Here is a 20,202-nt window from a genome sequence, read left to right as displayed (position 1 = left end):
CCTATCTGGAACATCCAGAGACATTATTAGTCAGCTCTGGCTGCTGGGACAAAGTACCATAGACTGGGTGGGTTAAACATTTATTTCTCACATTTCTGGGTACTGAGAAGTTCATGTTTAAGGTAGCAGCATGGTCAGGTTCCTGGTGAGACTTCCTGTCTTGTGTATATATGACTGCCTTCTTGTAATATCCTTAAAAAGGGAGAGAGAGAGAGAGAGAGAGAGAGAGAGAGAGAGAGAGAGAGAGACTCGTGTCTCTTGTTATATTTGTTATATGAGCCCTTATCCCATTATGAGGACCACATCCTTATCTCCTCATGACTTAATTACCACCCAAAGTTCCATATTCAAATACTGTCCCATGGGGGTCAGGGCCACTACAAATGAATTTCTTTGTGTAGGTGCAACCCAGTTCCATCTACAACAAACACTTAACTTGGTTTTCTTGTTAGGGGCTACTTTAGGGACAGTACAACTTCAAGGAAAATAAAAAAGGCTCCCCACTTTGTCAAATATTACCGCCCGTTTTCTAGCGATTCTAAGCATGAAGCCAGAGACATAGCTTTCCATGCCACAGTTAGAGTTCCTGTTTGAATGCAGGCAGTAGGAGGGGAGCATGTCAGTGCAGGTGAGCTTTGCTGTGTGCTTGTGGGCAGCTGGGGAAGGGCGGGCATCTGGGTGAGACCGCATGAAAACCAGGTGCCCAGAGCAGAGGGACCAGCAGAGGGAGGAGGGCCAGGGATCGTTCTCATCTCTGTTCATGCACACAGATGACAGGCCGAGGCCTGGTTCTGACAGTGGAACAGAGAGAAATGGACAACTTCCTGCAAAATGACAGAACTTGGTGCCAGGTCGGGTGAAGGCAAAAGGGGGGGTGGTCGTGGACCACTCCATGGGCAGGTGGGGAGCAGCCTTGTCCCAGGTGCTCCACCCCCACTGCTAGCAGAATGGCGGCTCAGGGAGGGAACGGGCCTCTGGCAGAGGGTGAGGAGTTTGCTTTTGGACACATATTTGAAGTAGGGCAGGACACCAGTCCTTGGGTCTGAATGTAGAGCCAGAGGGACAGTAAGGGGAGGAACCCAGTGTCTAACTGGACAGTGGGGCTGGTAGGCATGGAAGCTGAGTGAGCTGGTGATGTCTCAAGGCAGGAGGCTGGAAGAAGGGTGCCCAGTTGGCAGTCATTTGGGACAAGCCTCGTTTTCCCCAGTCTGAGTTGTCTTTGACCCGCTGGAGCCCATCTCCCCACAGACGTGCTCAAGGAAGATTGCTGGAAGTCCTCGTCACAACGTCCAGCTCTCAGAGCTCGGCTGGCTAGGTGCTCCAGGGGAGCCACCCCCCCCCCCACACCAACTAGAACCAGGCAGCCGATGCTGCTGCAACCAGCAGGCCCTGCAGAGCCGGCATTTTGTACTCCTGGCCGTCTCCATTTCTGATCACAGCCTGAATAGCCCGCAGTCAGCTGCCAGTGAGGACATCCTTCTACCCCCTTGTGCCAGCTTCCTCGAGCTCAAGCCATCGATCATTCCCCTGGTCCTCTGGCCCCTCGGCTTGGAGCAGACGGGTGCAGACAGGCTGTGGGGTCCCCTTCTGACTCAGCCCTGGGCCTCACTGGTCACACGCCACAACATGAGTCATTTGCAGGGGCCTGTCCCTGTTCCTTGTGTCCCTGCAACTTTAATGCAAATGTCACCCCTGGGATCCTATCCCTGTGGGATTTTTTTCCCCCTACAAATACCATATTGGAAAGGACATCGGTCCCCTCTCCTGTTTAAATTGCTTTCCATGGGTTTGGGAGACCTGGCCATCGATTTTCTTCTAGACAGTGCAGCAAGCCCTGTGAAGATTTTGGCTAATTAACTTTTGGAGAAGTGCTGCTTGAATTTATCAAGGAGGTCGAAGTCTTTTTTTTATTTTTTTCTCCTCCCATATCTCGAAAAAGGCTTTTTCTTAGCTTTTGTTTCCGAATCTCTGTCGACACCAATCTGTTTAAGTGACTTCCCGGGAGACGGTGGCGGGGATTGTTGGCTGTCACCTTTTTGTGGCTTCCATCTTCAAGCCAGTTGTTCCAGTCTGCACAAAGTCTTTTCTGTTTACCCAAGGGAGAAATCATTCACCCAAGATTACATTTAAAAGCATACATTACCCCCAGCCTGCCCGTTACTAATAACATTGCGTGTTATAAAGGTGGAAAGTATTTAAGATGAAATTAATTTTCGCCCGGGGTGCCACGGTGTTTGACATTCTTGTTCCCTCTGGCCCAGGCACACGTGTCGGCCCACCTCTCTTTTCATATTTAGTAAATTCACTCTCTTGTTATTCCTTGTTCAAAGCAGTTGGGTTGAAACTGTTGAAATCTTATTGTAGCCCATGCATGGTGGTGCACGGTTGTAATCCCAGTACTTGGGGAGGCTGAGACCAGTGGATGGCAGGTTCCTGGCCAGCCTCAGCTACTTAGTGAGCCCTCCGCAACTTGTGAGACTCTGTTTCTAACTAACTAACTAACTAACTAACTAACTAAAAATTAGGCTTGAGGTCTAACTCAGAGGTAGAATGCTCTTGGGTTCCATCCCTAGTAACTAGCAATCACACACACACACACACACACACACACACACACACCCTATTGTATATATTCTAGAAGTGTATTGGGAAAATGGAAACACTGTTTTCTTCAGTAGATGAATTTCAGTGGTCACTTTTCTGTTTTCTTTTCTTTTTGGGACCTGATTTTATGGGCTCTTTTTTACTTTTTTTTTTTTTTTTTTTTTTTGCGGTACTGGGGATGGAACCCAGGGGCACTCTACCTCTGAGCTATACCCCCAGTCCTATTTTTTATTCCTTATTTTGAAACAGGGTCTCACTGAGTTGCAAAGGGCCTCACTAAGTAGCGGAGGCTGGCTTCAAACCTGCTCAGTCCTCCTGTCTGAACCTCCCAAATGCAGGGATTCCAAGCGTGCGCCACCAACGCCCGGCTTTTATGGGCTCTTTAAGTAGCTAAGGCTGGTGGAGAACCTGCAATTCTCCTGTCTCAGCCTCCCTGGGATTACAAGGGTGCAGCACCATGCCTGGCTATGGGCTCTTTTTTAAACTTTTTTTTTTTTTTGGTACTGGGGTGGAACCCAGAGATATCCTACCTTTGAACCCCCAGCCCTTTTACTAGTTTTTATTTCAAAATAGAGTCTCCCTCGTTACCCTTCCTTCATTGGCCTGTAGTCCTTCTGTCTCAGTCTTCCAAGTACTGTGATTACAGCTAAAAAAAACCCCATACCTGGATGGGTACTTTATCTAAAAGCAGCCTTTCTGAGCTTAATATTCCTTTTTGGAGGCCTGTCAAAGGATCATGGGAAACATCTCCATCCTGTGTTCTTGACAGTTCTCATAGGCGAGCCTGGCTCTGTGGCTGGCCGCTGTCTTGTGGGGGGCTGCCAGAGCATCCAGGAAACCCTGGACAGGCTGTGCCATCTTGCCGGGGCTGAGCTGCCTGTGAAGGTTCTGTTCCATGAGCTACACTGCCTCTGCAGAGGGAGGCGTTCAGCTGGCCTGACATCAACACTTTTTTGAAAAGAGTCATTTTTTATCAATCTCACGATCCTTGGTACCAACTTGGGTCACACCTGCTTCCGTGTCCTTCCATTTTATAGCTTCTTAATGGGTTTTGTCTCCCCTCACCAAATTGTTTCCAGCTGTGTGACTGAGACTTTGATGGTAGTTTGGTTTTGTGACACTTTCTGAGCGTACTGTCCCTTCTGTGTGAACATGAGGATCTTTAGAGGTGAAGAAGCAAAGTCGTTGTTTGTTTATTTATTTATTTATTTATTTATTTATTTTTGCAGTACTGGGGATGGAACCCAGGAGGCATTCTACCTTCGAGCTCTACCACCAACCCTATTTTTTAATTCTTTCTTTTCTTTTTTTTTTTTTTTTTTTTGTGTGTGTGTGGTACTGGGGGTGGAACCCAGGAGCGTTTCTACTTCTGGGCTATACTCCCAGACCTATTTTATACTTTATTTGGAAACAGGGTCTCACTAAGTAGCTGAGGCTGGCTTTGAACCTGTGTGATCCTCCTGTCTCAGCCTTCCAAGCGCTGGGATTACAAGTGTGCACCACCATGCCTGGCTATTCTTTATTTTGAAACAGGGTCTCACTGAGTCACAGAGGTCCTCACTAAGTAATTGAGGCTGGCCATGAACCAAGATCTTCCTGTCTCAGCCTCCCAAGTATTGGGATTACAAGCGTGCGCCAACACACCTGGCAAAGTTGTCTTTTTTATTTCATTTACATGCCTGTCAACAATTACTTTCCAAATGTTGATTCAGATGCTTCTGTGGTCATTATTCTTCCATCATAAGATATGTGCTGAAGATGGCGACCAAGAAAAGCGGGGCTTAAGAGCCCCGCTAACAACAAATCTCCATTACCACAAAATCAGCGCCTTTCATAGCCAGAAAACACCATCACCAGTGAAACAAAAAAATCACCAGGCTCCAGAGAGAAAGCGGACTGAGAACAGAGCCACAGAGGAGATACACCGGCCTCACACCCAAGGACGTGGCAGACGCGGCAGCAGCGCCATACTGCCGACGGCACCGGCGAATTCACGGGACGGCTACAGCAAGCCGAGGTGAGCCACTGCGGAACAGCCAGGCGGGATTTCTCCGCGCAGAGACATCTAAAGCTCCCAGTGGCCGAGCTCAGCACACGCTGCAGGGATTCAGAGTGGAAATCAAAACCAAGAAGAAAAACACCAGCCCCACAGCCGAGGGCGTAGCAGCGGCGCCATATTGCCACCGGCGGCAGCAGCAGAGAATTCAGCGAGGCCAGTACAGCTACATCTGCGTACTCAAGAACAGTGAGTCAAATTGCAGGCCACAGAGGAGAAATCCCAGTACTGTACTCCCTGGGACTTGACCCAGTGGGGGAGGGGCGGTGGCAGAGATATCACACCATAGGAGAACGTGCAACCTGGCACCCCCCACAGTCTAAAGCAGCCTCTATCGACTCTCTGGGTCAGAGACTCTGTGATAAAACCCAGTAAAGGAGTAGTGGGGTCTGAGATACTACTGACTCGAGATCCAGAACACCTTAAGTGAAGTCATAGTGACCCAAGGGAAGAACCCAGAGAAGGCACAAACATCGGAAATCATGGGAAAGAGGAATAATACTGGAGCAATTAATGCCCACAACCCCACAACATCAGAACCCGATAAAACAGAAAATCAGAGATTTCTAGAAGATCAAATCAGGAAAATAACTGTAGAAATAATAGAGGTGCTTCGAAAAGAACTCAGAGAGAGCCAAAAAGAGATAAAGGATGCAATTAATGAAGTAAAGGCCTCAATTCAAAGCACAAACAACCGATTAGAACACATGGAGAACAGAATCTCGCTCTTAGAAGATGATCATTCCAAAAATGAACTCATAGTTTCTAATCTAGAAAAAAATATCCGACAGCAGGAATCTGATATTGAAGAAATATGGGCCCATTTTAAGAGAGCTAACCTAAGAATAATTGGAATAGAGGAGGGAAAAGAAAGTGAAACCAAAGGGATCAACAATCTCTTCAAGGAAGTAATAGAAAATTTTCCAAACATAGAGCAAGAGGTTGATACAAAGGTCCAGGAAACTTATAGAACTCCCTTTAGACAGGATCGGAGAAGAGGATCCCCACGCCACATAATTGTCAAAATTACCAATGTGGAAGCCAAGCAGAGAATCTTAAAGGCAACAAAAGCAAAGGGCCAAGTGACATTCAGAGGCAAACCAATTAGAATCACTCCAGACTTCCCAAACCAAGTTATGAGAGCCAGAAGGGCTTGGAGTAACATATTCCCAATTCTGAAAGAAAACAACTTCCAGCCAAAAATTTCCTACCCAGAAAAACTTTCTATCAAATTAGATGGAGAAATAAGAAGCTTCCATGACAAACAGAAACTGAAGGAATTTATGTCTTCAAAACCAGCGCTAGAGAAAATACTCAAAGAGATTAACTACAAAGAAGAAATAGGTAACACACATCAGAACCTGAGAAACAAGATTTTCCATCCAACAGGCAACTAAGATTGGTTATCTGTGGAGATTCATTATTTATGTTAGTCTTTTACCTATCTCTAAGTTGTATTGTTTGCCTTTATTGTTGTTAATTTTTAGGATTTCTAGTTGGAATATTAATATACCTTCAGATATAGCATTTGGAAATATTTTATCCAATTCTATTAGTAACTGTTAACTCTGTTTACATTGTCTTTGGATATACAATATTTTTTTTATTTTTTAGGGAGTTTGTATACTCCTCTGTTGCCTGTGCCATTGAAATCATAACCAAGAAATCACTGCCAATTTCAATGTTGTGAGGTTTAATGACCCAGATTTTCTCCTAAAAGTTTATAGTCTTAAGATTTATATTTAGGTCTTTTATCTATTTTGAGTTAATATTTGTATATGGGATTAGGTAAGGGTCCAACTTTATTCTTTTCAATGTAATTATTATGTTTCAACAATATTTAGTTAAAAGATTATTATTCCCACCACCAAATGTTCGTGGAAACCTTGTCAAAAATAACTTGACAATATAGGGAAGAATTTAGCTCTAGGCTTTTATTTAACTCCAATGGTTTATATATCTGCCTTTAGAATAGTACTACACTTTCAATTATTGTAGCTTTATATGGTTTGAAATCAGAAAATATATGTCTTCTAGCTTTGTTCTTTTTCAAGATCGTTTGGGTACCTAGAGTCCATATTCCATATTAGGATAGATTTTTTTCTGAAAAATAAATATATAAATATATCATAGTTTCACCTAAAAAATAGAAAAAAATATTCTCTGGTAAGAAATAAAGCAAAAAGAAATATTAAAATGTTATCTTTAAGTCATCAAAAGCTTGGTATCAGACAAATGAAACTTATGTGAGATTATCATTTTTAATTTTAGATAAATTGCCATAATACTAGATGTCAACTACTAAGCCAAGCATGGGAGGGAGGGATAGGGAGAGAATGGGGTGGGGATTGGGTGGGGGCTGACTGGGAAAAGTGTGCATGTATGTCTACAAAAGTATGTATCCTAGTATGATGTATGAATACAGTGCACCAATAAAAAAAAAAACAAAAACAGAGTTCTGCCATTGAACAGTGTGATGTGAGAGGCAAAGGGACCAGCACCACTGCTCCTGCCAGCTACTTGTGTGTGCCCACGCCAGACCTGCTCAACCTACACCCAGTTTCAGGAAAAAAAAAAAAAAAAAAAAAAAAAAAAGATATGTGCTTTAAACTCTATGGTAGAATCTGACCCATTGACTTAAAAAAAAATAGTGTAGAAAAGTCTGTTTAAAACCTCGCTCTCAAGCCGGGCGTGGTGGTGCACGCTTGTAATTCCCGCGCTTGGGAGGTTCGAAGCCAGCTGCGCTGGCTTACGAGACCCTGTTTCAAAAAAATATAAAAATAGGTCTGGGAGTGTAGCCCGGAGGTAGAAGGGCTTCCAGGAACCCCAGTACCACCTAAATAAATAAATAAATAAATAAATAAATAAATAAATAAATAAAACCTCGCTCTCTATTGAGCGGTGGTGGGAATGTGCCGTAATCAGAACCCTTGCGCACAGTTGGTGGGAATGTGAAATGGTGCTGCCACTGTGAAAAACAGTACAGTGATTCTTCAAAAAATTAAAACTAGCATCTCCATATTATCCAGTAATTCCACCCCTATACCTCAAAAACTCGGAAGCAGCAGCTTGAGGAGATATTTGCACACCTATGTTTGTAGCAATATCACTTGCAATAGCTAAACATGGAAGCAACCCAGGCGTCCATCGACTGATGAATGGGTAGGCAAAATATGGCAAAGGCATACAGCTGAATATTATTCAGCCTTTAAAAAGGAAAGGCATTTTGATGCAGGCTATAGCATGAATGAACTTGAAGACATGCCAAGTGAAATATGCTAGTCTCAGAAAGACACTGTATCCATCTTTTTTTTTTTTTTTTTGGTGGTACTGGGGGTGGAACCCAGAGGCTTTCTACCTCCGGGCTATACTCCCAGACCTATTTTATTTTTTATTTGGAAACAGGGTCTCACTAAGTTGCTGAGAGCCTCACTAAGTAGCTGAGGCTGGCTTCAACTTCAATCCTCCTTTCTCAGCCTCCCAAGCGCGGGGATTACAAGCGTGCGCCACCACGCCCGGCTGACACTGTATCCATCTTAAAAAAATTTTTTTTTGTGGTACTGGGGATGGAAGCCAGGGGCATTCTACCTCTGAGCTACATCCCCCAGCCCTATTTTTTATTTTGAAACAGGGTCTCACTGACTTGCAAAGGGCCTCACTAAGTAGCTGAGGCTGTCCGCGAACCGCGATCCTCCTGTCTCAGCCTCCTAAATGCTGGGATTACAAGCGTGCGCCACCACGCCCGGCTCTGTATCTATCCTATGTATACCACTTGCATGAGGTACTTAGAATAGTCAAAAAATCATAGAGACAGAAAGTAGGATAGTGGTTTCTGGGGCTGAGGGAAGGAAAAGAAAGGGACTTATCATTTAATGGGGATAAAATTTCAGTTTTGCAAAATGAATAAGGTTCTGGAGATGGATGGTGGCAATGGTTGCACCATAATATGAATGTACTTGATATCACTGATTTAGATGCTTAAAAATGGTTAAGATGGTGAATTTTATGTGTATTGTGCCATCACATTAAAAACTGAAAAGGAAAAAAAAAAAAACCTGTGTTAATCAGCTTTACATTACTGTGACAAAATCCTGGGCAAAATCACCGCAGAAGAGGAAAGATTTAATTAATTATTATTTATTTATTTATTTATTTATTTATTTATTTATTTATTTTTGGTACTGAGAATTGAATACAGAGGGATTCTACCTCCAAGCTACACCCCCAGATCAATTTTATTTCTTATTTAGAAACAGGGTCTTGATAGGTTGATGGGAGTCTCACCACTTGCTGAGCCTATCCTCGAACCTAAGACCCTCCTGTCTCAGCCTCCTCCCAAGTACTGGGATTACAAGCATGTGCCACCACACTAGGCTAGGAAGATTTATTTTGACTCATGATTTCAGAGGTTGCAGTGGTTGGTTGGCTGGCTCCATTATTCCTGGGCCTGTTGTGCAGCAGGAGGGTGTGGCAGAGTAAAGAGGCTCACCTCAGGGCAGCCAGGAGGTGGGGGGGAGAACACCCTCCCCCCAGTTCCTCCAGCCAGGTCCTGCCTCCTACAGTTTATGCCATATTCAGTGATGCCATCAGATCTTGAATCTATCAGTGGGTTACTCCACTGGTGAAATTAGAGCCATCCGATCCAATCTCTTCCCAAGGCCCCAGGTCTGCACGGGGACCCAGCCTTCGGCACAGGAGCCTTTGCAAAGGAGAGGTTCCAGACCCAAAGCATAATACCCTCCAACTTTGCCTCCTTTATTTCTTCAAATATTTTTATCCTAACGACTTTACTTCCAGATTTCGGCTTCCTCAAATTTGGTCCAAGGATACCAAAGACTCAGGAACATAAAATTTACTGTGCTTATTTAGATCCCACTCCTGCAAACCAGAAAGGTCTTCTGTTTGTGTATCCAACTCTTAGGGTTGAATTATTTTGCATTCAAATATGAGATGAAGTACATCTTTGGCTTGTTTTCCACCTGAGAAAGTTCTTTTCTTTAATTGTATGGTTTTATTTATTTCTAAATATGCTTTTCTTGGTGCATTATAGTCTCACATTATAATGCAAATCATGTTGACAATGACGTACATGCACACAGCACTTGGTCTCCCCCCAGCTCCTCCTCATCCCCCCTTCCACTGGTATTTTCACACATGTACACAAAACCTATGTAGTAATTCCTTCAATGATCCTCACTCTTCTCCCTCCCCTTCCTTTAGACCACCTCCCTGACTCAATGAGGTTTCTCTCCTATTTTCTGGAGTCCTTCTAGTATCCCAATTATTCCCTAGCTTCTGCATATTAAAGAAAACTCTTCACTTTCTTTGACTGACTTAGTTCACTTAACATAATGTTCTCCAAGTCCTTCCATTTGCTGCAAATGACATATTTGTTCTTCTTTGTTGCTGAGTTGAATTCCATTGTGTGGATATCCCATAATTTTGTAACCCATTCATCTGTTGATGGACACCTAGGTTGGTTCCATGATTTGGTTATTGTGAATTGTGTTGCATATGAACATAAATATGCATATGTAACTGTAGTTCTCTGATTTTATCCCATTTGCAAAGATATCCAGGAGTGGTATAGCTGGATCCTATGGTGGATCCATTCCTAGTTTTCTGAGAAATCTCCACGCTGATTTCTACAGTGGTTGAACTAATTTGCAATCCCACAACACTGCAGAAGAGTTCCAATTTCCCCACATCCTCACCAACATTTATTGTTTTTTGCCTTCTTGATGCTTGCCATTCTGATGGGCTTAGATGGAATCTCAGTGTATTTTTGATTTGCATCTCACTGGTTGCTAATGATATTGAACAATTTTTTATTTATTTACTGGCCATTTATAACTCTTGTGCGAAGTTTTTATTTAGTTCAAATTTCTTGATTGGGTTATTTTTTTTTATTATAAAGTCTTTTAAGTTCTTTGTATATTCTAGATATTAGTCCTCTATCAGAGAGATAACGAAAATTCTCCCATTCTGTAGGCTTTCTCTTGAGACTCTTGATGGTTTCCTATGATAAGCAAAACCATTTTAGTGTAATGCCATCCCATTTATTAATTCTTGTTTTAATTTCCTGAGCTATGGGGGTGTTGTTGAGGAAGTTTCTACTTGTGCGTATATGTTGGAGCGTTGGACTATGCCCTACTTTAGTAGCATCAACATCTATGGTCTAATTTCCAGGTCTTTGGTCCATCTTGAGTTGACTCCTATGTAGGTTGAGACATAAAGATTTAGTTCCATTTTTCTACAACTGGATAACCAGTTTTCCCAACGCCATTTGTTGAAAAGGCTGTATTTTCCCCAATGTATGTGTTTGGCACCTTTGTTGAAAATCAATTGGCTCTAAGTACATGGATTTGTTTCTGTATCTTCTGTTCTGTTCCATTGGTCTATGTGTCTGTTTTTGTGTCAGTACTATGCTGCTTTTATTACTATAGTTCTGTAGTATAATTTGAAGTCAGGAATTATGATGCACCTTGCATGGTTCTTATTGCTGAGAATTGCTTTGGTTACTCTGGATCTTTTGTTTCTCCATATGAAATTTATGACTGATTTTTCTAGGTCTGTGAAGAATGACATTGGTATTTTTCTTCTTCTTTTTTTTTTTTTGGCGGTACTGGGGTTTCTGGAAACCCTTCTACTTCTGGGCTACACTCCCAGACACCTATTTTTTATATTTTTATTTGGAAACAGGGTCTCTTAAGCCAGCAAGACTGGCTTCGAACCTGCGCAATCCTCCTGTCTCTGCCTCCCAAGCGTGGGAATTACAAGAATGCGCCACCACGCCCGGCCAGTATTTTGAATTTTGATAGAAATTACATTGACTCTGTAGATCACTTTTGGTAGAATTGCCATTTTGATATTTATTCTGCCTCTCCAAAAGCAAGGGAAGTCTTTCCATCTTTTAAGATCTTCTTCAATTTCTTTAACTGGATGGTTTTAGAGGACTGGTACTTGTCCTTCTTTACCTCCTTCTTCCTGCGAGAACCAGCTCTACTTTTACGGGAGGTCCCCTAGTCTTTGTTTATATGGAGTGTTTCTCTTCTGTTGTCATGGGAATTTGGGCATTTTGGGGTTCATCTAGAGAGCCTAGTTAGTGGTCTCTGAGAACAAAATGTGGCTGATGGGGGATGTTAAAGGTGGTCCTAGAAGCTCAGTTGTCCTGCAGATTCCAGAAAGTAATTCCAGAAATGCATACATTCTGGATCTGGACCTCAGACTTTCTGCAACAGGAACAGGTCATTTCCACTGAAAGTCTGGGCCCCTTTGCTCTATGGTATAGGGGTTTCTAGTTCTCTGCTGAGTTTGTAATGGGAAATAGAATCTGGTAGAGACCTGACGTGGAGTTAACATTCTTCATCTTGGTGAGGCTCTTGTTGTGTTTCAGTTTTCTCTGGCTTCATTCTGTCCCTCTATGTCTCCCGGCAGGCTTGGGGACCAGTTCTACAAGGAAGCTATTGAGCACTGCCGGAGTTATAACTCTCGGCTGTGTGCAGAGCGCAGCGTGCGTCTCCCCTTCCTGGACTCGCAGACCGGGGTGGCCCAAAACAACTGCTACATCTGGATGGAGAAGAGGCACCGGGGCCCAGGTGAGCGGGGGCAATCCTGGGACACGCTGGGTCGGAAAGGTAAAATGCTGGAGCTGCTGAGAGTCTGCCGCTGGGAGGGGCCTCAGAGACAAGCTACACAGGTTTGCAAGACACTCACCTGCTTTGAGAGCTCCCAGTCAGTGTTCCAAGAAAAGAGACAAGGATGGCCTGGGCCACAGAAGCTGTGGGTGGGGTGGTGGTGATGGAAAGAACTCAAGGTATTTATCGTAAAAAGGGTGAGCTAAGGACATGAATGGAATCTTCAACGTTCCCTCTTGGGCGTGGGTTACAAGTTGGAAATCTGAAGTCAGATATGGGTGTGAGGCTGAGCTTTGTTATTCAAACTCTGTCCCTGGGCTTCCTGATCTGTAAGATGTAGATAACATTAGTATTAGCACAGACGTTTGTCAGGACTAAATGAAAAGGTTTTGCGCATGATATGTGCTCCAGAAACGCTGAGTGTTATTGTTGACTTCACTATGACATGAGGTTTCTAGAGAACAGAATAAAAAGCGCCAGTGATGGAGATTAGTGAGGCAGCTGCAGAAATGGAGTTTTCTGGCTTTATATGGCCTTTTAGTTTGAAAAATTCACACCTATCTAAAGATGGAGATAATAGTAAAATGAATCTCAATTTCAAAAATCTTGTTATTTTGAAAAATTTCACACCCATCTAAAAATGAATAGTAAAATGAATCTCCAGGCATCCCCGCCTCAACAATGATCACCTCACGGCCAATTTTATTTTATTCAAACGCAGCTTCTTCCCTGACTCCGGATTATTTTGAAGCAAATGTAGGACATTATTATTCCATCTTTAGTAGTTTTGTTATACATATGTAAATGGTAAAGACTAAGAGAAAAAACAACAACAACAACCAAAAGCCAAGATTCCGAAATACAGAACAAACTCACAATCATGATCGAATCTGTTAGATTTTAATATCATCAGATATTTGGTCAATGTTTATTCCCTCCCATTAGTTTAAGTCACACTATATATTGCAATTTGTTGGCATGTCTCTTAGGTCTATTGAAACCTGTGGGTTTCTCTCCATCCCGGTCTCTCTTTCCTCCTTGCCTGTCATGTGTTGAAGAAATGAGCTGTTTGCACCGTAGGGTTCCCCAGAACCTGGATTTGCTGATTGCATTCCCAGGGTGTCATTCCTGTGAATTGGTAATTAGGTCTAGAGACTTATTCAGGTACTTTTTTTTTTTTTTTTGGCAAGAATGATTCCTCAGTGGTAGAGCATCCTTTCATCAGGAGGCTCATACGGTCCAGCTATCTCTCTTTTACTGATGTTAGCAGCTCTTGATGATAATTGTCTAGACTCTTTATCCCACTAAGAGTTGTAAAAAGGTGACATTTAATGCAAGGCCATCATTATTTCTTCATTTATTAACTCTACAGCTTCTGTTAGAGAAATCCTCATTAAATTTTGGTTATTATGAGGTGCAAGTGACATAAGAAAAGCAGAATAACTATTTTTCCCTTGATTTACCAGTTTTCAAAATAATGAGTTGGCTCCCTGATAAGTCTTCAAAAGTAATATTGAGTACCACTGGGAATTTATAGATTTAAACATAGTTGGTGTATTTTAATCCATTGTAGTCATTATTCTGATGGATGGTTAAATCATCTCATCTTTGGCCAGTAGGGGTTTTGGTCAGTGGAGGTATTTTGAAACACCCTCAGTAGTTTCTGATAGACTCCTTACCACCCTAGTATCAGGACGAAATGTTTCTGATTCATCTTGTGCCCTGATCTGAAATCAGCTCCTTCCCCTTCCCCTTTCCTCCCCTCCCCTCCCCTTCCCTCCCCTCCCCTCCCCTCCCCCCTGGCTTCCTTCCTCTTTCTAGACACAGGGGAGTGAACCCAGGGGCATTCTACCTCTGAGCTAGGATCTAAGTTGAGGAGGGCCTTTCCAAATTGCTGAGGCTGCTCACAGACCTGAGATCCTCCTGTTTCTCAGCAGCTATTTCTCCTTCTTCTTCTTCTTCTTCTTCTTCTTCCTCCCCCTCCCCCTCCCCCTCCCCCTCCCCTCCCCTCCCCCTCCCCCTCCCTCTCCGTCGTCTTCTTCTTCTTCTTCTTCTTCTTCTTCTTCTTCTTCTTCTTCTTCTTCTTCTTCTTCTTCTTCTTCTTCTTCTTCTTCTTCTTCTTCTTCTTCTTCTTCTTCTTCTTCTTCTTCTTCTTCTTGTGGTACTGGGGTTCCTGGAAGCCCTTCTACCTCCAGGCTACACTTCCAGACCTATTTTATACTTTTATTTATTTTTGGAAACAGGGTCCTTTAAGCCAGCGTGGCTGGCTTCAAACCTGCATGATCCTCCTGTCTCCACCTCCTAAGCGTGGGGATTACAAGTGTGCACCACCACACTGGGCTCAGCAGCTATTTCTTTAAGAAACTTTTTTGGGTAGGAAATGTTATTTATTTATTTATTTATTTATTTATTTATTTATTTTTTATTTTTGCAGTATTGGGGATGAAATCCAGGGGCATTCTACTTCTGAGCTACATCCCCAGCCCAATTTTTATTCCTTATTTTGAAATAGGGTCTCACTAAGTTGTAGAGCACCTCACTAAGTACCTGAGGTTGGCAAGGAACCTTGATCCTCTTGTCTCAGCTTCCCAAGTACTGGGATTACAAGTGTGCACCACCACGCCCGGCTGGAAATATTCTTTAGAAACCAAAGTCTAGCTGGGCATGGTGGCGCACACTTGTAATCCCGGTGCTTGGGAGGCGGAGACAGGAGGATAGCGCTGGTTCGAAGCCAGCCCTGCTGGCTTAAGAGACCCTGTTTCCAAAAATAAAAAAGGATAAAATAGGTCTGGGAGTGTAGCCCGGAGGTAGAAGGGCTTCCAGGAACCCCAGTACCACCACCAAAAAAAAAAAAAAAAACAAACAAAAAAAAAAACCCAAAGAAACAAAAAAACCAAAAAACAAACAAACAAAAAAACAAAACCAAAGTCTATGTTGTGTGTTGCTTCCAGGCCTTTTCAGTCAGCAGAATAAAAAAAAAAATGATTTATTTTTCCTTTTTTAAAAAACAAAAATGCATTATGAACTTACACTGATATTTTCCATTTATTTAATTTAAGCAATTTGTACTTAACTATTTTCATTTTGTATCTCTTTTCTCCCTTATCAAAAAATCCTGGATATTAGTGATACTAACATAATTACTTTATTCCATAATAATATGCACAATATTATCAGAATAACAATAAGGCTAGCCACAAGATTACTGGAAACAGCTTACTTTTTTCTTTCTTTTTGAATTTCTTTTTATCCTTAGGTTGTAGAGTTAAATTACTCTGCTTTAAGGTCACTTGAAATAGTGTTGGCTGTACCACTAACTCTATATAAAGTTGGATTTATTTGTTCCATTTTGCTTTCACTTAACAGGGATCCCTTTCTTATGGGAGTGAGGGAAGATTTCATAAAATTTCATCTTCCTCTTCCATTCATTTTTTTGTGTGTGGTGCTAGGAATTGAATGCAGACCCAATGCATGCTAAGCATGTGCCCTACCACTTCTCCTCCTCCTCCTCCTCCTCCCCCCCCCCCTCCTCCTCCTCCTCCTCCTCCTCCTCCTCCTCCTCCTCCTCCTCCTCCTCCTCCTCCTCCTCTTCTTCTTCTTCTTCTTCTTCTTCTTCTTCTTCTTCTTCTTCTTCTTCTTCTTCTGTCATGATTTTTCTTGCATTCTTAAAGAATATTTTTGCTAGATATAAAATTCTGGGTTGATGATCCTTTTATTATAGCACCTGAGAAATGTTTTGCTATTTCCTCTGATGGTCCGTGATAAGAATCTGCTGTTATTCAAATTATTTTCCCTTATATATGAAGTATTATTTCTCATTGTTTTCAGTATTTTTTCTTTGTCTTTAGTATTTAGATATTTAATTTTTACTCATTTATTTTTTTTATTGCACTAGGCATTGAACACAGGGTCTCACACATGCTAGGCAAGTGCTCTACCACTGAACTACAACCCTAGTTCTTTTTATTTTATTTTGGGAGAGGGTCTCAGTTTCCCAGGCTTGCCTTGAACCTGTGATCCTCCTGCCTCAGCCTCCAATAGCTGGGACTTAGGTGTGTACATGCCTGACTGGGAGTGTGCCTTTGAAGGTTATATTTTGTCCCTGGCCCCGTCCACCTCTCTATTTGTTGCCTGCCATGATGTGAACAGTTCTGCTCCACCATGCACTTCCCACCCTGATATTCTTCCTACTACAGCCCACAGCAATGGGACCAAACAACTAGAAACTGAAACCTCTGAAGCCATGAGCTAAAACAAATATTTCTTCCTTTAAGTTGATTTTCTCAGGTATTTTGTCACAGCAATGGAAAGATGACATATTAGCATAGTGCATTAACATTACAGATGATTATATCTCTTGATTAATTGATCCCTTTGTCATTGTGAAATAATTCCTTTTTATGTCTACTAATATTATTTTTTTTGATATAGTCTCTTCAGTTCCCTTTTGGCTAGTGATAACATGCAGTATCTTTTCCAATTCTTTTTCTTTTAGCCTATTTGTATCATCATGGTAAAAGCGGTTTCTTTTCCAGCATGTTGCTGTATCTCATTATTTATTTATTTGCAGTATTGGGGATGGAACCCAGGGGCATTCTACCTCTGAGCTATACTTCCAGCCCTATTTTTTATTCTTTATTTTGAAACAGGGTCTCACTGATTTGCAAAAGGCCTCACTAGGTAGCTGAGGCTGTCCTCGAACCGCAGTCCTCCTTAGCCCCCCAAATGTTGTGATTACAAGTGTGCACCACCACGTCTGGCTTGTATTTCATTTTTTAAATGAAATCTTTTGAAAATTGAGTATTTAGATAATTTACATTTAATGTAATTATTATTCTAATTTGGTTTAAATCCATCATTTTTGTCTTGTTTCCTATTTATTTTGTTTGTTCCCTTTTTATTTTTTCTGTCTTCGGTTAGTTGAGTATTTTATAGTTAGTTAAAAGATTCCATTTTATCTCCTTATTAACTAGCTCTTGTTTTACTATTCTAGAGATTGCTTAGTGTTTATAGTATATACCTTTAACTAATTGCAGTTAACCTTTAAGTGATATTATTCTTTTTTACAAATAGTATAAGAATACTTTTTTTTGTGTGTGGTACTGGGGTTTGAAGCCCAAGGGTGCTCCACCACTGAGCTACACTCCCAGCCATTTTTATTTTGAGACAGGATCTTGCTAATTATCCTAGTCTGGCCTGAGATTTATGATCCTCCTTTCTGAGTCCCCTAAGTACTGGGATTGCAGGCATTTACCATTGTGCTTGGCTAAGAACTCTTCAATAGGATTATAATAAATAAAGTATTATCATCCTTTCCTGACATCCACATATAAATTTGTGGAATATGTGCATGTTATATGACAAAAGAGACTTTGCTGATGTGATTAGATTAAGGTTCTTTTTCTTTTTGTGGTACTGGGGTTCCCGGAAACCCTTCTACCTCCGGGCTACACTCGCAGATCTATTTTTATATATATTTTTATTTGGAGACAGGGTCTCTTAAGCCAGCGAGGCTGGCTTTGGACCTGTGCGATCCTCCTGTCTCTACCTCCCAAGAGAGGGGATTACAAGCGTGCGCCACCACGCCTGGCCTAGGTTAAGGTTCCTTTCATGATGAGGTTATTTTGGAACATCTAGTGGCCCAATATAATCACAAGGGTCTTTATAAGAGGTCTAAAGTGGTACAATGGAGGTAGGGGGTCACATATTAGTCTATTTTTTGTTGCTGTAATAAAATGCTGGAGGCTGAATATTTTAAAAAGAAAAGAGGTTTATTTAGCTCACAGTTCTGGAAATTCAAGAGAATGATTCCAGCATGGCTTTAGTAAGGGTCTTCTGGCTACATCTCAGCACAGCTGATGGCATCATGATCTGAGAGTGTGTGAGGGGAGGAGATGACATTGTGATTTAGGAAGTGACAGGGATTCAGGATCTAGACTTGCTCTTTTTATAACATTTTTTTTGTTTGTTTGTTTCTGTAAGAACTAACTGGTGTTTCATGAGAACTATGTTAATCCCTTCCAAGGATGCTCTCAATGGCCTAACCATCTTCTACTAGATCCCGTCTCTTTAAGGTTCCACCACCTCTCAAAATTACCATGCTGGAAGACCAAGTGCCCAGCACATGAAACTCTGGGGAACATACTTAAACCATATCCAAATCATAGCAGCCGTGAGCCACAGAATCCTTCCTTCCTTCCTTCATTTCCTCCTCCTTCCCTCCCTTCTCTTTCCTTCTTTTAACAGCATCATAATAGTCTATTATGTATATATACCATTGTTTACTTAACCAAATCTTTATATATGGATTTTTGGACTATATCCAGTCTTTTTCTAAGTATAAAATATGGTACAGCTGGGCGTGGTGGCATACGCTTGTAATCCCTGTGCTTGAGAGGTGGAGACAGGAGGATTGTGCTGGTTCGGAGCCAGACTCGCTGGCTTAAGAGACCCTGTTTCCAAATAAAAAAATATAAAATAGGTCTGGGAGTATAGCCCGGAGGTAGAAGGGCTTCCAGGAACCCCAGTACCACCAAAAAAAAAAAAAAGGTACAATTAATGCATTCTTTTATATTTTTGCATGTGAATCTGTGTCAGAAATGGAATTGCTAGGTCAAAGGGGAAATGCTTGTGTCAGTTTGTTAGATATGCCAAGTTTTTCACAGTGCTATGCCATTTGCATTCCCACCAGCAGTGGATGAGAGTGGTAGGCATGTTTCTAATAATAGACTTTCAACAATACTGTAGACTGCTTCTTGTCAAGAGTGAGAACTAGAATTATTGAGACCCAGGGTGAAGACACTTGGCAGGGATATTGGAGAGGTGATTTTTATATCAGTTAGGGGTCAGACCCAGTAACTTCTAAGCCCACATTTTAATTTTGTTATTCTTTTAAAAAGTCTTCTGATGAATTTGGAAAGTAGGTCTTGGTGGTTTTTCTGCTTTTCCATAAAATTTATATGTCTAATGGCAATGTTTTTATATTACCAGGATGCATAGTTGGTAAAGTTGGTGATGTGATGTGAAAGAAAAAACGAATTACACAAGTAGTAGTGATGTGGGGGTGGTGGGTGGGCTGGAGGCTCTTTTCCTGCTGGTTTTGGCTATCAGAGTTGTTTTCCCATAGGGCAAGACTCTGAGTTTCCATGTCAAGTCTGTTGTTTCTGGGCAAACAATGGGATGGCCCAGCAGGGATTTAGGTTGGGTATAGGACAGGTTTTGTGCATGGGATGCAGACTGGACTCCTCTTTGGAACTGTATGTCTTTAGGTGAGTTACTTAGTCATCATTAGCCTACCATCCCTAGCCTTTAAATGTCCCATAGTGTTGCCACCATGATGGGATAAGAGTGAACACAAGACTTAGAGATTAGTCCAGAAGCTTTATAATTACTAGAAGATAACAGGACAGACTCTCCAACAGATAGGTACTGTTAAGAGACCTTCTCAACAAGACTCCCAAAGCTCAGGAAATAAAACTGAGAATCAATAAATGGGTGGCATTTTCAACATGGTGCCACCAAGGAAACTATCAAGAGTCTGAAGAGAGAGCCTACAGAATGGAAGAAGCTCTTTTCCAGTTACTCTTCTCATAGAGGACTCATTTCTAGAATACGAAAAAATTTTAAAAAAAAGTAACACCAAAAACCCTAAATAACCCAATCGAAAACTGGGCAATTAAACTGAATGGACACTTCTCAAAAGAAGAAATACAATGGCAGTCAATTTATAAAAAAAAATGTTCAACACCATTAGCAATCGGGGAAATATGAATAAAAACTACACTGGGATTCTATAACTCCAGTTAGAATGGCAATCGTCAAGAACACAAACAATTATACATGCTTGAGGATGTTGGGAAATAGGCACTCTTATGCACTGTTAGTGGGATTATAAATTAGTACAAT

General features: G+C 41.8%; 1 protein-coding gene across 3 annotated transcripts in view; it reads left to right on the top strand.

Moving 5' to 3' along the window:
- DPF3 (double PHD fingers 3) overlaps positions 1-20,202 on the top strand; it is a gene marked incomplete at both ends in the record, with an annotated part of 278,709 nt that overhangs the window by 117,918 nt on the left and 140,589 nt on the right. For all 3 annotated transcript variants that reach the window (XM_080707328.1, XM_080707330.1, XM_080707329.1), the window contains one exon: positions 12,098-12,258. In XM_080707328.1, coding sequence (XP_080563454.1) covers positions 12,098-12,258 — 161 coding nt within the window. The remainder of the gene's footprint in view (positions 1-12,097; positions 12,259-20,202) is intronic.

Source organism: Muscardinus avellanarius, assembly GCF_963383645.1.
Source record: "Muscardinus avellanarius genome assembly, chromosome: 12".
Classification (NCBI taxonomy): domain Eukaryota; kingdom Metazoa; phylum Chordata; class Mammalia; order Rodentia; family Gliridae; genus Muscardinus; species Muscardinus avellanarius.
The sequence above is the reverse complement of the archived record's forward strand: the minus strand, read 5'-3'. Positions and strand labels throughout refer to the sequence as shown.